This window comes from Myotis daubentonii, chromosome 13 (genome assembly GCF_963259705.1).
Source record: "Myotis daubentonii chromosome 13, mMyoDau2.1, whole genome shotgun sequence".
Taxonomy (NCBI): domain Eukaryota; kingdom Metazoa; phylum Chordata; class Mammalia; order Chiroptera; family Vespertilionidae; genus Myotis; species Myotis daubentonii.
Window position 1 is genome coordinate 5684053 of NC_081852.1, and position 19481 is coordinate 5703533.

General features: G+C 47.4%; 1 protein-coding gene across 1 annotated transcript in view; it reads right to left on the reverse strand.

Moving 5' to 3' along the window:
* Nucleotides 1-3015: 3015 nt before the first annotated feature.
* Nucleotides 3016-19481, reverse strand: part of LOC132214627 (anthrax toxin receptor-like) — a 76774-nt gene continuing 60308 nt past the window's right edge. The window contains exons 10-17 of the mRNA XM_059661964.1: nucleotides 19113-19208; nucleotides 10684-10753; nucleotides 10003-10081; nucleotides 7779-7904; nucleotides 7138-7176; nucleotides 5947-6033; nucleotides 4856-4933; nucleotides 3016-3333 (exon numbers count right to left, since the gene is read on the reverse strand). Of these exons, the coding sequence (XP_059517947.1) occupies nucleotides 3016-3333; nucleotides 4856-4933; nucleotides 5947-6033; nucleotides 7138-7176; nucleotides 7779-7904; nucleotides 10003-10081; nucleotides 10684-10753; nucleotides 19113-19208 (893 nt within the window). The remainder of the gene's footprint in view (nucleotides 3334-4855; nucleotides 4934-5946; nucleotides 6034-7137; nucleotides 7177-7778; nucleotides 7905-10002; nucleotides 10082-10683; nucleotides 10754-19112; nucleotides 19209-19481) is intronic.

Here is a 19481-nt window from a genome sequence, read left to right on the forward strand (position 1 = left end):
CACAGGGACCTGACAACAGTGGAGGCATCCAACTTCCCAGGGAACACAGGCCATTGTTTTTTCACCACCCTTCAGATATCTAAAAGCCAGGGCAGAGCAAGACAAGTAAATCTTGAGATTCAGTGCCACCTGCTAGGGAACATTAGAAAGGCTTTTTATCAATCTACTAGAGAAGTTCCACTCATACCTAGATGCTTAGACAGAGAAGGAACCCATCAGATAACATGAATAACCAAGGCAATGAGGCAGCTCAGAAAGAAAATAAAAAATGTTCAGAAAATGAACTCAGAAACATTGATATATGTGATTAAAATGACAGAAAATTCAAGGTTGCAATTCTGAAAAAAAATCAATGAGATGGAGGAAAACAATAAGTTAAATGAACTCAGTTTAATTAAAATCATTGAACAAAACTAGTACTTTATAAAACTGATTATAACTAACAAAAACCCCAAGTGTATATACTGGAGATGAATCGTATATAATAAAGAGGTAATATACAAACTAACCCTCACTCCGTCACACCATCACAAGATAGCTGCATCCACAGCGGAAGTGGGGTTCCCATAATAAGCCATAATGAGCCATCAGCTGCATGGCACCTCAGTCCGTATCCCCCACCCTGGTGCTTTGCTGGGGGGCTCAGGCTTCATCCCCTGCCTTGCAGGACTTGACAGGGGATATGAGGCCAAGCTCAACATCTGGCGAAGCTTGAAGGGAGACCTCAGGCCACGCCCTCCACTCAGGGACAGGAGATCTGAGGCCATGCCCCCTGCTCCTGCACCAAGCCAGGGTCCTGAGAGTGCGCCAGGGTACCTGAGGCTGCACGCCCCTGCTCAGCAGGGCTTGACAGGGGGCCTGAGGATGTGCCCCCTACCCAGTGGAGCTTGATGGGGGACCTGAGGCTGAGCCCCTTGACCAGTGTTGGGCTGGGGGACTTGAAGCTGCAACCCCCACCCAGTGGGGTCTGACAGGGGTGGGGCCAGCTAGGTCTGGATCTCGCACAATAGTGGTGGGGCTGGCTGCGTCTGGTTCTCGCACAATTTCCAGGTGCACAATGACTTGACTCTGAGTCCTGTGGTGTGCCCCAGACTCTGACAGGAGGAAGATTTTCATATACATTTTACTAATTTTCTTTCATCTCTGACACTTCTATTATAGAGAAAGGGCAAATAGCAATATTAAAATATTTCCTCTAATTAATTCCCTTTTAATATGCACAAATTTTGTGCACTGGGTCACTAGTAACTCAATAAAAGAAATATAGAATGAACTAGAGATCATAGGCAATAAATCAGACCAGATGGAGGAAAGAATTAGTGATATATGAAAGATAAAAATTTAGAAATGACACGGGAAAGAAGAGAGAGACTTGAGCATAAAAAAGAAAAAAAAAACTATACAAGATCTATCTACTCTAACAGAAAAAGCAATATTAGAATAATAGGAATACTATAATAAGAAGAGAGGGAGAAGAGAACAGAGAGCCTATTTAAATAAATAGTTGATGAGAACTTTTCAAACCTATGGAAAGAGCTAGATCCTCAAATCCAAGAAGCAAACAGAACACCAAATTATCTCAATCCAAAAAGGCCTTCTCTAAGACACATTGTGTTAAAACTGTCAAAAATTAATGACAAAGAAATAATACTCACGGCATCCAGGGAAAAGAAGGTAACCCATAAAGGAAAGCCCATTACATTAGATTATCATTAGATTTCTCAGCAGAAACCCTATAAGCTACATGAGAGTAGAACCCACTATTCAAACTACTGAAAGAGAGAAATTGCCAGCCAAGAATAGATATGAAGGAGAAATAAAGACTTTTGTAGCCATGCACACCTGAAGGAATTTACCACCAGAAAACCTCCATTGCATGAAATACTCAAGGGGGTTATTATACCTGAAATAAAGAACAAAAATTGACAAAACTACAAGTGGGACCATGAATACACAACATAAATAACTTGTAACAACAAAAACATTAGAGGGAAGGGATAATGGTTTAAATTTGTACAGGGTCAAGGAGATTAGATGCATTAAAAAAGGACTACTTTATATATGAAACTTTTTTTACATAAACCTAATGGTAATCTCACACACACACACACACACACACACACACACACACACACTAAAATGCTATAGAAACCCCTTGCCCAGCTTTGTCAGGAAAGTGGGCACCATTGATTTCTCTCATATCATGAGAAATATTAGGGGAATAGGAGGGAAAATATTTCTGAAGAAGCAGTAGTTGCCAAGACTCTTTCCAATGGTTTCTTGCAGGTTACATGGGTGTGGGCTCCAAATATGCCCCCCATATGGTCAGCACCCTCCTTCATGTGAACGCTTATGTGTGTCAACACCCTGGTGTGTAGAGGAAAACAGCCAGGCATCGTCTCCACTATGATGGCCCGGGATTTTCAAAATCCTACTTCATGTCTCTGAGCTCATATCCTCCTCCTCTCTGGGGCAGGGAGGGAAGACATTAGCTACAGGCACCTGAGTTTTTACTAGGGGCTTGGCCCTGTGCTGAGCATATTGTAGCACTCACCACCAGCCTCATGGCCACAGGAGACACCATTATCTCCAACTTTTCAATTAAGAAAATAAAGCACTGATAGGTTAAGTAACTTGCCTAAGTGATTTAGTAAAAGCCAGTGAATATAGACACTGGATTATATTTATATTTTAAAGATGATTTGGGGTTTTTTTCAAAGACCTGAATATGACTGAAACCCCAGGTATGACTGTCCGTGGTGAGCAAAGACCAGGCTGTGGTTGTGGGAATCATCCATGTCTACATTCACAGGACACCATGGTGCTTTTTCCTGCAGGAGTAGTATTGGTAGGTATGTCTCACACAGAGGGCAAATGCTCACCTGCTAATAATCTTTCATGCTAATCAGCAACAAATCCAACTCCTTTTGACTTTAAACCAAGTCTCAATGTTCAGCATTGGACTCAATATATGTCCAGTTCAGTACACAAAGGGCTCTTAATATTCTGGGCTGTTTAATGTTTTAGAGGTTGCCTATGGGGTGGGAGTGACAAGGTAGTTCTGCAGAGTGCACGGGCAGTGGGGGGGATCAGCGGCAGCATCCTTGAGGGAAGTTGGGAACGTATCTGAGGGTGGTGTTGGCACCACGAGCAGCAGCTGGTGAGGGGATACATTCTTGAGGGAAGTTGGGAGCATATCTGAGGGTGGTGTTGGCACCATGAGCAGCAGCTGTTGAGGGGGAAGTAGTCCTGGCTGGGTCCAAGGCAGGCCATTGAGCCATAGGGCATTTGTATGCAGTGGGGGTTCACTAGGGTGACATCAATGCACCTGCCCTGTAGGGAAGAGAGAGAATGTCCCTGAGAAGTCATTGGAATGGGCACCGGAGGCTGTATAGTCTTCTTGGCTCAAGGGGGTGGGAGTCAGGATGCATGAGGACCGCAGGGTGACCCTTTGTGATTCCCTTCCTCTCCATGGGCGCTGGGATCCAGCCAGGGCTCCTCCTTGGGGCCTTGGTACAGGCATCAAAAGTCTGTCCTGCTTTCTCAGGGCAGTACTAGTTTCGTGATTCTGCACTCCCTTTGCTGGAACTTGTCTGATGTTCCTGGACTGAGAGCCTGGGAAGCAAGGATGAGCGAGGCCCTACAGCCCCCACCACCCCAGCATTGCTATTCTCTCTAAATGAGTGTGTGGTGAAGGGATGAGCTCTCTCCAAGGTCCTTAGATTGGACACAGCCCCATAGATCAATGGCAGTAGGGACACCCTCTGATGGGTGACAGGCTGTGGAGGCTGCAGCACCCAAGGCCTCGTAGAAAGGGATAAGAATGATACAGCCCAGAGCTTCGAAATGCCCACCTACCTATCCACTGAGAGTCAGGATTCGCTGGATGTGGCCATGAAGCCCTCACTGCAGACCCTGGGGACAAGAGCACCCTCTAGGCTCCCTGGGCCATCTGAGCAAAGGGTCTGAGCACCACAAAGCCCAGGCAGGTGATTGCCTGGTGAGGCAGGAGAACCACGCTCCTTGGGCCCGGGCCTGAGTAGGGGAGCCTTCTGGTGGTTTGGGGGTAACCTCCTGAGATCAGAAGTGCTGACTCAAAAGGGGGCAGAGCAGGGAGAAGGGTGGAGCCAGGCCTTGGATTTGAGTCCAGCTCTGTCACTCCTGGCCTCTGTGAGCTGGGACAAGTCACTCAGCCTCTCTGCGCATCAGTCCCCTTGGTAAACTGAACAAAAATATTAATACCTACTTTTGCTGGCAAAAGTAATGTAGAAAAACATGTAAAGTTCTTAGGCTCCCAGCTGTCCCATGTGAAAGATCCAACAAAAATTTACCATCATTATGATTATTCTAAGGAGAAAAATTATCACAATTTGGCTTCTCTTCCAGTCAATGATCCAAAGAGGAAATATTTACTGTCTGGTAAACGCAGTCAGTGTTGGTCAAACAACATTGGGAGGGTGACACCATGCGCTCCACTACTCCTGGCCCTGAGTGACCAGCTCAGGAGACATTCAGTGGATGGGGTGGAGATAGAGGACTCACGGGTCAGTGGTCAGGGGGGGAGGGTCTATGGGCTGGGAGGCCAATAGAAATTGCTGTTTGCCTTCCTTTATTATAGTTGGCACATGCGAGGTAATGCTCTAGATAAGAGTTTCCTGGTACTCTTGAGACCACAATGCATGGGAAATGAGTGGTGCCACATGCAGCACTGACAGGAGAGGCTCCTGAGCCCCCATTTCTCCACGCTTTGAGCATCTCCCTTGGCAGATGCCCAGACAGATCTCTCTGACCCACGATCCCAGTGGCCAACTGTCAAGGGCAAAAAGCAAGGAGCCTACCCCATGCTCCTGCTTACCTTGTCCCAGAGCTGACAATACATCAATGGCACCTGGTTGTAGTTTTGAACAAAGTCACACAAGATGTCCAGTTTTTCCTGAAAAGCAGATGTGGCTGTGAGGAAGCTGTAGGCATGGATGCTGCCTCCAGAAGGTCTAATTCCCTCCGGCTCTATGGCTTGTGAGCACTCTGTCATAGGAACTTCCCGGGACATCAGTGCAGCCTAGACCTGGGGCAGGGGCCAGGCAGCTCCTGTGTGTATTGGGGGAGGGGGGTGGTCACTGAGTGCAGGCCTGTGAGCTGGTAGCACAAGGTCCTGGCAAGCAGCCACAGCCCTGCCTGAAGTATGTGTGGCTTCTCCGTGTCCCCCTCTGACTGTCAGGGGGCAAGGCAGGGTTAGCCCTGCAGCTGACATCTGAATCTCAGGGAAGAAGCAATAGATCTGACAGGGACAGGGCAGACTGTGGGAGAGAAGAGCAGAGCCCAGCAGACACTGTGGGGGTCTCTCTTCCTCAGACCAGTCAATGGGGCCTTGCCTTCTCCACCCGTCACCTTGTGTTCCTTCCAGGCTGCCTTCTCCTCCCAGGGTGACCACAGCACTTCCTGGGAGAAGGACTTTTCCTTCAGGCCCTTCCTCTGTGGGGCCCTTAGCACCCCAATTCAGAGGATCACCAGGACCATGCAGTGAGCTCTGCCCACACTCTGCTGAGGGGACTTCTGCAAGAACAGTAGGAGCCACTGGCATTTCTGGGTGGTTCAGTGGTGGTATGCACTTGACTGAGAGCTTTCCCCCTGCCTGTGCTAGTTTGTTTATGATTCAATTTGATTTTACACATCCATCTGCTGGCCAATGAAACCCCAGTCATTGGTTGAGTTGATGACAACTTCCGTGAGAACCAAGGTGGTCCAGCTGCAAGCCAGCCACAGAAATCCCTAAGCCCAATGGGAGACCTGGGGTGAGTACCCAAGTGACAGAAGTCCAGTGCCCATACATTTCATCTCACACAAGCCACGCCTTTGGTGCCCAGGACTGTGTGGCATGAACCTGCAGCCCTATCCTCCCACATCTTAGTCTTAGGTCACAGCTCCCACCCCTAGGAGACCTCTCACCTCCATTCTTTGCATGCTGTCTTCTTGGCACCCACAACAAGGGACAATCACCGTGGGACATGTCTGTATGGGACGTGTCTCTGGCTCCTAGAAAGAGAAAACACTGCTTTCTGGCCTGGCAGCTCCTTTAGCCCCGCACCTGTCAGCTTTCAGCCACTCAGCAATCATTTGTGGGAGAAGTCCCGCACCAATGAGTAGCACCTGCCCCATCACAGAGAGCCCTTCAGGGAAGACACGGGCAAAATTCTGTGTGTTTGCACACACGGCTCTTTCCAGAAAGACCAGGGGGTACTTTCCAGTTCCCTTCGTTTCCCTCAAACTGCCCTTGGAAGCCTGGTCCTGGGCTGTGTGCTGTGCTGGAGGGCTGTCAGGGTGAGAGCACTAGACAGTGACGGGCTGCATTAGCTGACTCTGACAGATCCAGCCTCCCATGTCACACTGCAGCCAGCTCAGAGGCCTCCCAGTGCTGTGAGGCCTGTCTCCCCCCCCCCCCGCCTGCCCCCACCTCTCGCCTCCCCTACCCTGATGCCAGGCCCCAAGTTTCAAGGACACCATGCCCAGGTTCACCTACTTTATATGGGCACTGGTTTGAGCCACCTCAACCTGCTCACCTGCCCCGAGGTGCCTGTGCTCCCCTGGGTCTGGCCTCCCTCACAGCTCAGTGCCAGGTCAGACTCCCTGCACCCTCCTCAGCCCTGCAGTCCTTACAGGCCACCACCAGCCATGCCCCTGCCCTGGGAGGACACAGGGAGGGGACCGAGGAAATGGAGCCCTGGGTACACCAGAGCCTGCAGGGGTATCCAGGTCCCTGACCTGAGGCTCCTTTTCGAAAAGCTCACCTGGTTCTGAGGAAGGACCCCTGCAAACAGTACTTTGGGAATTGGCAAGAAAAGCCCCTTTTATGTCACTGGGACCCTAGCAGTGGCTGCAACAGGCTCCCCTAGGCTGCCATTGCAGTGACAATGGCCTTGGATCAGGCCATGTTGGGCGCAGGGCAAGGTTGTCTGGGTGACATTCTGAGTTCCATGTCCTCCTTGGGCTTCTGACACCCTCTTGTTCCTCCTGGCTCTCTGCCCAGGTGGGTGGAGCTGGTGGGTGGGGAGTGGAAGTAGCCCCAAGGTTGCAGGTGGCCTCTGTCAAGGTCACTGTGCCCACCAGGCCTGCTGACATCAGGACCAAACCAGGACTTACCTTTCCTGGTTTCTGCACTGGGGGTGGCTCCTTGACGGTCTAGAAGGTTAAAGAGACATAAGCACAGCTGGGAGGGACCAGATACCAGACTGAGAGCTCCTGCAAGGACATTGGCACCTTCCTATGTGTCCCCTTGTGCTCAGCAGGGGCCCAGCACAACCTGGCCCTTAGTAATGACTGAAGAAGGCATGCCGGGAGGCCCTGGAGATGTGCAGAGACCCAGGTAGTTTTCAAAGGCACAGCTGCCCCAGGGGTTGTGAGTATGGCCAGCATCATTCTCCCTTTGGGGCTACCCATGCCTCCAGTGGGACCACTTCTTTCCTCGCCAGCACTGGCATCCTCCATTATGTCCCCTGAGTCCTTCTGAATCCTGGCTGCTGTGAGGCAGCCCTGTGTTTGGCTGTCTGGGTTCACTTCTTCCCAGGGTCCAGGGAAGCACATGAGTCACCTCTCTGAAGCAAGCATGAGGCAGGAGACTCCTTAGAAGCCCTGCTGTGCCGGGAGAGGAGGACAGAGTGTATCTCTGTCTGCTCATGTGGCCATATGGAGCTTATGGGAACCTCCCACAGGTGGGATCAGGCAGGCAGGCATGCTATTCCCCTGGGGTTGGTCACAGGGCTGCGTGGGCAGGAGTCACTCACCTTCTTGAAGCATAGCGGCCAGATGCAACAGAAGAGCAAGGGGAACATGAGCATGGCCGGGATGAGCAAAACCAAGTACGGACGGGTGACAGTGGGCTTGATCGGTGGAGGAGGTGGTGGGCTAGACTGCAGGGCAGGTGGTTGGACAGGTGGTGAGGTTGGAGGCCTGCGTGTTGGTGGGATGGGTAAATTGTCAAGTGGTGGGGTTGAAAGCCTGTGAGTTGTCAGGGAAGGTAGCTTGGTAGTTGGTGGGCTTGGAGGTCTGAGGGTTATAGGGACAGGTATCTTGGTAGGTGTTGGGGTTGGAGGCCTGAGGGTTGTAGGGACAGGTGACTTGGTAGGTGATGGGGTTGGAGGTATGTGTGTTGTAGGGGCAGGTGGCTTGGTTGGTGGTGGGGTTGGAAGCCTGTGTGTTGTAGGGACAGGTGGCTTGATAGGTGGTGGTGTTGGAGGTCTGAGGGCTTTTGGGACTAGTGGCTTGGTAGGTGGTGGGGTTGGAAGTATGTGTGTTGTAGGGGCAGGTGGCTTGGTAGCTGGTGGGGTTGAAGGCCTGTGTGTTGTAGGGGCAGGTGGCTTGGTAGGTGGTGGGGTTGGAGGTCTGAGGGTTGTAGGGGCAGGTGACTTGGTAAGTGGTGGTATTGGAGGCCTGTGTGTTGTAGGGGCAGGTGGTTTGGTAGGTGGTGGGTTGGAGGTCTAAGGGTTGTAAGTACAGGTGGCTTGGTAGGTGGTGGGTTGGAGGCCTGTGTGTTGTAGGGGCAGGTGGTTTGGTAGGTGGTGGGGTTGGAGGTCTGAGGGTTGTAGGGGCAGGTGGCTTGGTAGCTGGTGGGGTTGGAGGCCTCCGGATTTTTGGGACATGTGGTATGGTTGGTGGTGGTGTTGGAGGCCTGAGGGTTGTAGGGACAGGTGGCTTGGCATGTTAGGGTTGGAGGCCTGTGTATTGCAGGGGCAGGTGGCTTGGTATGTGGTGGGGTTGGAGACCTGCTGGTTTTCAGCACAGGTGGTTTGGTGGATGGTAGGGCTGAAGGCCTGTGGGTTTTCAGGGCAGGTAGCTTGGCAGGTCATGGGGTGGTTGACCTTCTAGTTAGCCGAACTGGTGGCTTGGTAAGTCTTCGAGTATCTGGAGGGACCGTTGATTTATTGTGCTGTGGAGAGCACACAAGGGGTGGCTTATTGTGGGCCTTGGTAGCCTCCACTCAGCATTGACCAGCACCAGGCATCCCCCACCTACTGCCTTGTCCAACTACTTCCTTCTTCTCAGGTTGACCCATCTGCAGTGGCCTATGGGCTGTGCTGGGCCTGTAACTACAGAGGGGCTAGGCTAGGAGGTCAGGGCTGGGACAGGAGCCCTGTGAGCCCTTGGCTACGGACCCCACCACTAGATCTGATCAGACACTCTGCCTCAGCCTTGACCAGGTAGTCTGAGGCCTCTGTGGGTGACAAAGCAGCCCTCACTGCAGGCCTCAGCTGACACTAAAGGGTTGTTGTGAGAACCATATAATCTAGATACTCAGTGGGGGAGGAAGAGCATGGGTCCACTGAGAGGGAGGGGTGCGGATGCAGCAGCAGGAGACCTGCTCCATCTGCCTGCTGCCTCTCTCTCCAGTCATCTGAGAAATGACAGCATGTGTTCCCCAAGCAGAAGCCAGGGCTGTGATGGTCTTGAGTCAGTTCAGAGCCCTTCACCAGCTGCATCAATGCAGTGGGAACACACTGCATAGGGCTACTGTTGGTCCCACTGTCAACATCCTGTTTCTGGACCTGTCTTTGGAGGTCTGGGTATCCCAGAGGTTCTGGACTCTGCCTGTCCTACTCACTTCAGCTGGAATCCAGATAGACCTTGACCTCCCTACCACTAGACCTGGGCCAGAGCAGGTGGCAAGGTGGGAGATAATGTGGGAAAAGCCTCAGAACAGTTTCTGGCGTTTGCTTGGAGCTCTAATTTTTCCCTCCATGTGCATCAGTGACACTTGCTCACAGAGAAAGCAGATGTTCTGCAGGGCCTGGACATCTGGCTGCACCCAGGGTAACTCCCAAGCTTGAGTTGGGTGTCAGCTCCCTTCCCCCCAAGTGGAGTTGAAAGGCCCTGGGTGATCTGTGAGATGCTCTCCTGTCTGATCAAGCTCCTTGCTGGAACTGCCTGGGGTCATTGTTCCCCTCTCTTGCCTCTGAAGGGTATCTGTCCCTCCATTGCAGGAGCTTTGCACAACAACAACCTGACACTCACACATTTCCTACTGGTCATTTTCAAAGTTTGGTCCTGGAATTTGACACCATTGTTGAGGCTGTAATCGACAACGACCATCCTAAAGAACAAAGAGGGCAGATGGTAACCAGTATCCTGGATAGACACAGTTCTGGCACTCAGCAACAACCATAACCCACAGCTCTCCTCATTGTAATGACTTTCAATATCAGGTGTTGGGGCCACCTGAGAACTGACAACATGGGTAAGGAGAGCTCATCCTCATGCACTACAGTCACCTCTGCAAAGAAGACTGAGAAGACAGTGAGGAGCCCTGCATAGGAGTGGGTGCCTCCATGGCCTAGGGCTGAGTGATGAGAAATGGCTGCTTGGTGTCACCATACCTACAATATGTCTTCTGTGTTTATACAATATGTTGGCTTAGCTATAAAAGGCTGCTGAAAGCAAAATTACCATCACCAGGGCACATTGTTTTCCCCATCCATCCTGCCCCCTTCATCACTGCACCTCATCTTCTCCATCCTGCCCTCCTTATCACTGCACTTCACCTTTCCCATTCTGCCCTCTTCATCAGATTCCTGAGGGTGCCCTGAGCCTTCTTGGAGACAGACATGTGCTACCTCAGCAGAGCTGGCATCCCATTTTCTAGACACTTGATGGGGTCCTGAATTGCCAGCCTGGCTCCCATCTTGAAACACTTACTGTCGGTCCTTCTCAAATGTGTGTCCTTGGCATAGTAGTTTCACTTTTGTTATATTGATGGCTTTTAGTGCTAAAAGAAAATCATGAAGAATAATGTCAATGGACATATCTACCCATATGTCTCCCCTTCCACCCATCCTTGGCAAGCAGAACTGACACTTTGGTAGATGCTAACATCTCTTCCCTGCCTTCTTCTGAGCACCCTCCATGCTCTAGGCACTGTGCACTGCTCTGGTGTTTAATGGGAAAAAGGCAGGCAGAGCCTGTTCTCAAGGTCATTATAGAGATTGAAGAAGGAGACCAAGAATGAAATAACAATGAATGAAATACATGCCAGTGTGTGAACAGTATTATGACCTCAAAGAAAACGGAAGGGATAGGGAATGGAGAGTGATAGCTGCTGAGGAATGGGGGGCCTGTCATATATTTAGGATACAATTTCTCTTTAGACAAACTGACATATTTATACATGAAATATTTTGATGTTTGTGATTTTCTTCAAAATAACAAATGGTGATATCAACAAAATCATATTCATCAGGTTTTATAGTTATTGATAGTAGAGTGATGGTTGTTTCAAGTTCATCATTCAATTTGTGGTACTTTTGTATATTGTTGAAAATTATTATTAATAATAAGGCCTGGAGATTAAAAATGGCGGTAGAGGAAGTGAATGCTACACATACACACTCCCAGGACTAAACTGAAATTACAAAAAAAATACAAAACAAACAAACAAACAAACAAGAACATCCTAACTAATCAACTGAAGAGTAGCTGGAGAGAACCTTGATAACCAAGGATGGAAAGTGGAAACGGTATAGAGACTGGTAGGAAGGGCAGAGGTGGGAAAGGGCTGGCCGAGCTCCTACAGACAGAAGCTGAAGTTCTGGAGAGATATCTCAGCTGTTGAGGGGAGGGGGTGCCACTAAGATCTCTGGTTCTAAATCCCAAGCTGGACCCCCACCAGAGATTACCAGAAAGGTGCCCACAAATCATCTAGCTTCGAAAAGAGGCAGAGTTTCTCTCTGCCAAGGAGAGACAGCTGGAAATGCAGGAACCTCTTAAAGGGCCAACACACAAAATTCCACATGCAGCCACTCATTTTGGGCTCTGGTAGAGGAAGGGCAGAGTGGACTGCATATGTGTGAGCATAAGCCAGAGTTGGGGGCTGTGGGGTTAGAGCTCAGAAGGCAGACAGCATGGTTTCAAGTGCTGAGTCATTCCCTCACATTGCAGAAGACACCTTTCTCAGGCAGACCTTTACTATCCAAGTGTTTTTTGCCTGGGGGAAAGACAGTTTCCCCACCCAATTGAAAAACTCCTTGCCCAACCCTGAGAATTTTCCAAAGCCCATTAAGAGACTTAAAATAACAATTAGCCTCCAAGCAGAAGCAATTGCCCCACCCTGTTAGAAAACTCCTTGCCACACTTATGGAAAATTGCCTGATGCTACTCAAGACTGAATCCAATCAGTCTATAGGCAGAGGCAGGTCTCTGGAAGATTTGAGTCTTTGCCTGATCTAATGAGTCAGAAACGGTGCTTGACACTGTCTTGTACTAGAGGTTGGGAGGCATAGCATATATACCTAATACATAGTCATAAATTCAAATAGGCAGCCATAATGGGGAGACAAAAAACAACCCCCAAATGAAAGAACAAGAGAATTCTCCAGAAGAAGAGCTAAATGAAATGGAGATAAAAAGTTATCAGACATAGAGTTCAGAATAATGATGGCAAAGATGCTCAACAGCTTGAGAAAAGATATACCAGGTAGTAATCGTGAAAAATGATATAGCACTAATAAAAAACCACTGTGGACACCCTAGCTGGTTTGGCTCAGTGGATAGAGCGTTGGGCTGTGGACTGAAGGGTCCCAGGTTCAATTCTGGTCAAGGGCACATGCCTGGGTTGCAGGCTCAATCCCCAGTGGGGGGCGTGCAGGAGGCAGCAAATCAATGATTCTCTCCCATCATTGATGTTTTTATCTCTTTCTCCCTCTTCTTTCCTCTCTGAAATCAATAAAAAATATTTAAAAATACACCATGGGATCTCCTTCCCCTCTCCTTCCCCTCTTCCCCCCCCCCAAAAAAAAATACACCATGGAAGGAATACATACCAGATTAGGGGAAGCCAAGGATCAGATCAGCGAATTAGAAAATAGGATACAAAAATCATACAATCAGAGAACCAAAAAGAAAAAACAATAAAAAAATGAAAGGACAACTTAAGGGAGCTGTGGAACAACATAAAAATGTCTGCATAAAAAGTGTGCCAGAAGGAGAATATAGTCAGCAAGGGATAGAGAATGTGTTTGAATAAATAATGGCAGAAAACATCCCTAATCTGGTCAAGGAAAAAGTCATACAAGTTCAGGAAGCACAGAGAGTCCCAAGCAAGAAGAACCCAAACAGACCCATGCACAGACAAACCTAATTAAAATGTCAAAAGTTAAAGACAAAGAGAGTAAAGTCAGCAAAATAAATTTGCTACCTACGAAGGAGCTCCCAAAACAATGTGAGCTAATTTCTTAACAAAAACTCTATAGGTCAGAAGGGAATGGTATGAAGTATTCAAAGAAATGAAAAGCAAGGATCTGAAACCAAGATTACTGTATCCACAGGCTATCATTCAAAAATAGATGGTGAAATAAAGAGCTTCCCATACAAAAAAAAGGCTAAAGGAGTTAGTCACCACTAAACCAGAACTGCAAGAAATTCTAAAGGACTTCTGTACTGAGAAGAAATAGAGAGAGAGTGAAACATAGACATACAGAATTAAAATGGCAATAAATAATACCTGTCAATAATAAACTTAAATATAAATGGATTAAAAGCTCCAAACAAAAGACATAGGGAAGCTGAATGGACATGAAAACATGACCCAAATATATGCTGTGTACAACAGACCCATCTCAGAACAACAGATTCACAGAGGATGTGAATGAAAAGAATTTTTCTATGCAAATGTAAATGGGGAAAAAAAGCTGGAGTAGCAATACTCATATCTGACAAAATAGACTCCAAAATGAAGACCATCACAAGAGACAACAAAGGTATCTACATAATACTAAAAGGATCAATCCAACAAGAGGATAAAACCCTGTAAACATATATGCACCTAATGAAGGAGCGCCTAAATATATAAAAATGCTTCTAGAAGACTTTCAGGGAGAGGTCAACAACAATACAGTGATAGTAGGGGACTTTAACACCCTGCTGACTTCACTGGATAAATCTTCCAGAAAAAAACTTAACAAGGAAACAGAGACTCTAAAGAACACACTGGATCAGGAGGATTTAATTGATATTTATAGAACATTTCACCCCAAAGCTGCAGAATATACATTCTTCTCAAGTGCACATGGGTCATTCACAAAGATAGACCACATGTTAGGACACAAAACAAGTCTCTACAAATTCAACAAGATTGAAATCATATCAAACTTTTTCTCGGATCACTATGGAATGAAATTAGAAATCATGCCAAAACCGGTTTGGCTCAGTGGATAGAGCGTCGGCCTGCGGACTGAAGGGTCCCAGGTTCGATTCCGGTCAGGGGCATGTACCTGGGTTGCGGACATATCCCCAGTAGGAGATGTGCAGGAGGCAGCTGATCGATGTTTCTCGCTCATCGATGTTTCTAACTTTCTATCTCTCTCCCTTCCTCTCTGTAAAAAATCAATAAAATATATTTAAAAAAAATAAATTAGAAATCAACTACTGTAAAAACACTCAAAAACATTCAAACATACAGAGGCTAAATAGCATGTTATAAACAATGAAAGTGTTACCAATGAGCTGAAGAAAGAAATAAAAACTTCCTGGAAACAAATGGAAATGAACACAAAACAACCAAAAATCTCTGGGACACAGCAAAAGCAGTCCTGAGAGGGAAGTTCATAGCACTACAAGCCTACCTCAAAAACAAGAAAAATTAATAATAAACAATTTAACCCTACAACTTAAAGAATTATAAAGAGAATAACAAGAAAAGCCCAGAGTAAGTAGAAGGGAATAATAAAGATTAGGGCAGAAATGAATGACATAGAGACTAAAAAACAATACAAAAAACAAAACCCAATGCAGACAAAAGCTGGTCCTTTGAAAGGATAAACAAGATTGATGAACCGGTAACCAGAGTCATCAAGAAACAGAGAGGACCAAAATAAATAAAATCAGAAACTAAAGAGGTGAACTAACAACTGACACCATAGAAGTATGAAAATGGTAAGAAAATACTATGAACAACTCTATGCCAACAAGTTGGAAAATGTGGGTGAAATGGAAAATTTCTTAGAAAAATACAACCTCCCAAAACTGATTCAGGAAGAATCAGAAAACCTGAATAGGCCAATAGCAGCTGAGCAAATAAATAAAAAGAATAACAAAGTTGGACTAATCACAATACCACATATGAAGTTATATTACAAAGCCACTGTACTCAAAACAGCCTGGTCCTGGCACAAGAGCAGGCAAATATATTAATGGAACGGAATAGCGAGCCCAGAAATCCACACATGCCATTACCCTCAATTAATAGAGAGGCAAGAACATACAATGGAGTATAGCGAGTCTCTTCAACAAACGGTGTTTGGAAAATAGGACAGATACATGCCCCCCATCCACCCCCCCAATGAAACTAGACTACCAGCTTACACCATTCACAAGAATAAGCTTAAAATGGGTGAAAGACTTAAATATAAGTTGTGAAACCATACAAATCTTAGAGAAAACCATAGGCAGCAAAATCTCAGACAGCTCTCATAGCAATATATTTACAGAGACATCTCCTAGGGCAAAGGAAACTAAGGAGAAAATAAATAACTGGGACTACATCAAAATAAAAAGCTTCTGCACAGCAAATGAAACCATCAACAAAATGAAAAGGGGGCCCATTATATGGGAGAACATATTTGGCAATGATATATCTGATAAGGGGTTAATATCCAAAATATCCAAGGAACTCATACAATTTAATAAAGGAAGACAAACAATCCAATTTTTAAAAAATGGGCAAATGATCTAAATAGGCAGTTCTCCAAAGTGGACACACAGATGGCCAAGAGATATAAGGAAAAATGCTCAAAATCACTGATCTTCAGAGAGATGCAAATTAAAGTGATAATGAGCTATTTTTTCACTCCTGTCAGAATGACTTCTATCAACAAATCAACAAATGACAAGTGCTGGTGAGGATGTGGAGAAAAGAGAACCCTAGTACACTGCTGGTGGGAATGCAGACTGGTGCAGCCTCTATGGAAAACAGTATGGAGTTTCCTCAAAAGATAAAATAAAAATGGAACTGCCATTTGACCCAGTAATCCCCCTTCTAGGAAGATATCCTAAGAACCCTGAAACACCAACCAGAAAGAATATATGCTCCTCTATGTTCATAGCAGCACAATTTACAATAGCTAAGATCTGGAAATAGCCCAAGTGCCCATCAGTAGATAAATGGATAAAAAGGCTGTGATACATTTACACCATGGAATACTATGCAGCAGTAAAGAAGAAGGATCTCTTACCTTTTGAGATAGCATGGAGTGACCTGGAGAGTATTATGCTAAGTGAAATAGGCCAGTCAGAAAAAGACAAGTATCACATGATCTCACTCACATGTGGAATCTAATGAATACAATAAACGTTTGAATAAAATCCATCTTGAGTAGCCATGGGCAAACTACGGCCCGTGGGCCGGATCCAGCCTGTTTGAAATGAATAAAACTATTGAAATAAAAGACTGTACCCTTTTATGTAATGATGTTTACTTTGAATTTATATTAGTTCACACAAACACTCCATCCATGCTTTTGTTCCGGCCCTCCGGTCCAGTTTAAGAACCCATTGTGGCCCTCGAGTCAAAAAGTTTGCCCACCCCTGATCTTGAGGCATAGAAGCATGGAACAGACTGTGGAATCTCAGAGAGAAGGTGAGGGAGGATGGATAGGTGAGAAGTGATCAATCAAAGAACTTGTATGCCTATATGCATAACCCATGGACACAGACAATAGGGCAGTGAAGGCCTGGGGTAGGGGGGCGGGGTGGGCTTGAAGGAGTTAATGGGGGGAAATGGGGACATATGTAATACTTTCAACAATAAAGATTTAAAAATAGTAATAATAAGGCCTTTCCGAGGAGGCAGTACTGGAAGGAGATGAAGGGAAAGCCAAGAAAATATCCAAGGGTAGAGTGTCCCTGCTGTGGGTGCTAAGGCCCTGAGGCATAACTAGCTGTGCTTGCTGAGCAGGAAAGAAGTGGGTGAGGAGAGAAGGGCAGGGCCTTGTGGCCCTGGGAAAAGGTTGGAGTTTTGTTGTAAGTACAGTGTCTCTGGCCAGGGGCTGGCCAGATCTGGGTATGTGTGGGACACAGGGGCAACAGGGCCTGCCAGGGCACTGAATGTGCATGAAAGCGAAGAGGAATCAGCGATGTCCTGCAGGCTTTGACCAGAGTGACCAGGTGGATGGTGGTGCCATTCCTTGAGCCAGGGCAGCCTTGGAATCGGACTTTCTCTGCTTTGCTTTCTGTGACTTATGGATCTTGGGAAGTAACACTCCAGCGGCTCAGAACAGTTCCTTAACTTGTAACTGAGGCATCTATGCAGTCCGAGCCCAGCCATTTACATCCTCGAGCTGCGGCCATAGGTCAGGGCTATTGCCGACAGAATGGCCATTTCCATCTGAGCCAGCATTTTAATTCTAATTTTTCATATTAGCTATAAACTTCTGAATTGTTTTGTGCCTTCATTAGTACTGGTAATGAAAATAATCACAAAGTATGGTTTGGGGAAAGAATTTGTGGCTGAGGGGTAGGAAGGTTGGAATTAGCAGGAAAAGTTCCGAAGATACGCGATTTTCAGTACAGGGTCCATAGTCCAGAAACGGGAGAATGAGGTGATGGAAGGCACCTGGGACACTAAGGGCTTAGCAAGACATGTTTGAATGGAAAGGAGTTTCAAACCAATATTTACTTCAGTTGCCTTCTAAAAATATTTCTTTAAAATAAAAACAGGCAACATAAGACATTGAAACATTGGTTTACATTTTTTCTTCTTTAGGCTTCTCTAAATTTTTCTATAATTTTCTCTAGAAATGTTAATCATAAAAATATGTAATTAAAAACAATCAGAGTAATCCTCCTCAGTGCATCAGAACTCCAGACAGTAAACAGCCCTGTGGGACAGGTTCAGAGGGAAACACTGGTGGTTTCCAGGGTGGGAACCACTATACCCACAGGCAACAGCAGCAGCACCTGAAGACATTTCCTGGGGGACAGGTCATGTCCCATTTCCTCAATATAACAGTGTGCTGGCTGTGAGCAAACTTGTTAGTGGCTTCTTCCTCTGCTTCTGGATCCATACAACGGAGTACCAATTGGTCTCCTGAGAGAAGTAATTGAGAGAGTATATAGAAGGCACTCCGTGTGCTAAGTGCTCACTAACTGTGAGCCCCACCTGTAAAGGAGTTCCTCAGTCCAAGCCTCTGCCGAGAAAGTACAGACAAGGGAAACCCAACTCCCTGAGGCCACTACACCCCGTGTGGTGTGGAGTGAGGTCCATGCTGTGCACTGTGGGAGGAGGAGACAGGGCCGAGAAGTGAGCTGGGGAGAGGAGCTGTGCTGGGTATACCAGATGGCCCTGGGATAAGACACCAGGATCTAGATACAATCACATCCAATGCATGTGAAGAGGGCTCAGTGGGAGAAGTGAGGAGGATGCAGAACATCCGCCTGTCCCAGCACTCTGGGGAACAGCATTCCCACCTCAGTGCTCCCATTATGGAGGCCGCCTTTTATTTTAAAATTAAGCCCGTCCTACATTCCTGTTCTACATGTTATAAACCTCAGTTAGACAACCCTCGCATTGGCCCCATTTTACAGAAGAGAGAAAAAAAGCTGAGAACAGAGCACTCATTTCGTCAAGGACGCACGCAGGCACCTGCTCCGTGTGTGTGATGGGCACTGTGCCACACTGCAGGGCCAGGCCTAGCAGAGGGCATCTTCTGTCCATCCAGGGGGAACATGCATTCCTGGGAAAGTTACCGGTGCCCCTAGCAGAGACTCAGGTCCCAGAGCTGCCTCCATCCCCACCCGCACACTCATGGGGTTTACTACTCATCTCTCAAGGGAACCGGAAGCTGAGGAGAGGGTGCGAAAATGCAGCTGTGAAGGCAGACCCAGAGTCCAAACTCCTCCTGGATAGGGACAAAGGCCTGCTCCAAGGAGCTTTCCTGGCCCTGGGGGAAGGACGACCTCCCTCTGGGCAATGAAAAAAGAAGGGCCACAGCCAGGTTCCTCCTTCCACTTGCCCAAACTGCCCCTGTCTCCCAGCGGCCCCAGCCAATGGTCAGCAGGGCTTGGAGGGCTTGGCAGGCTGATTGAATGCAGTGTGCTGTGGGACACGGTCACACGGCGGGCCCAGGGGTACTTACTGTAGAGTGTGGTGTTGTCCACGTTATATCTGCAAACATAGTCATTTATGTTTTGTTCTTTTAGGACAGAAGAAAAAAAAGCCAGAATGTAGCTTTCTGCAAGGGTGACATGGAAAGATGTGTGTGAGGAGGGCTCAGTGCTGTCCTGCCTCTGCTCTCAGGTAGGGCAGACCACCCCCCAGCACCCTAATCCCAGGGGAGTCTGAGGAGCAATTCTGACTCTGACCACATCTGTGTGCCCCCTCGGCCACATCCTCACCTGATGATACTGAGGGTGCACTGTGAGGAGGCAGGGCTGGGCCCCGGGCACTCAGGGATCTGCTCAGCCCCTGACCATGGAGCCTATGAAGGGCTCCAGCCTCATCCCTC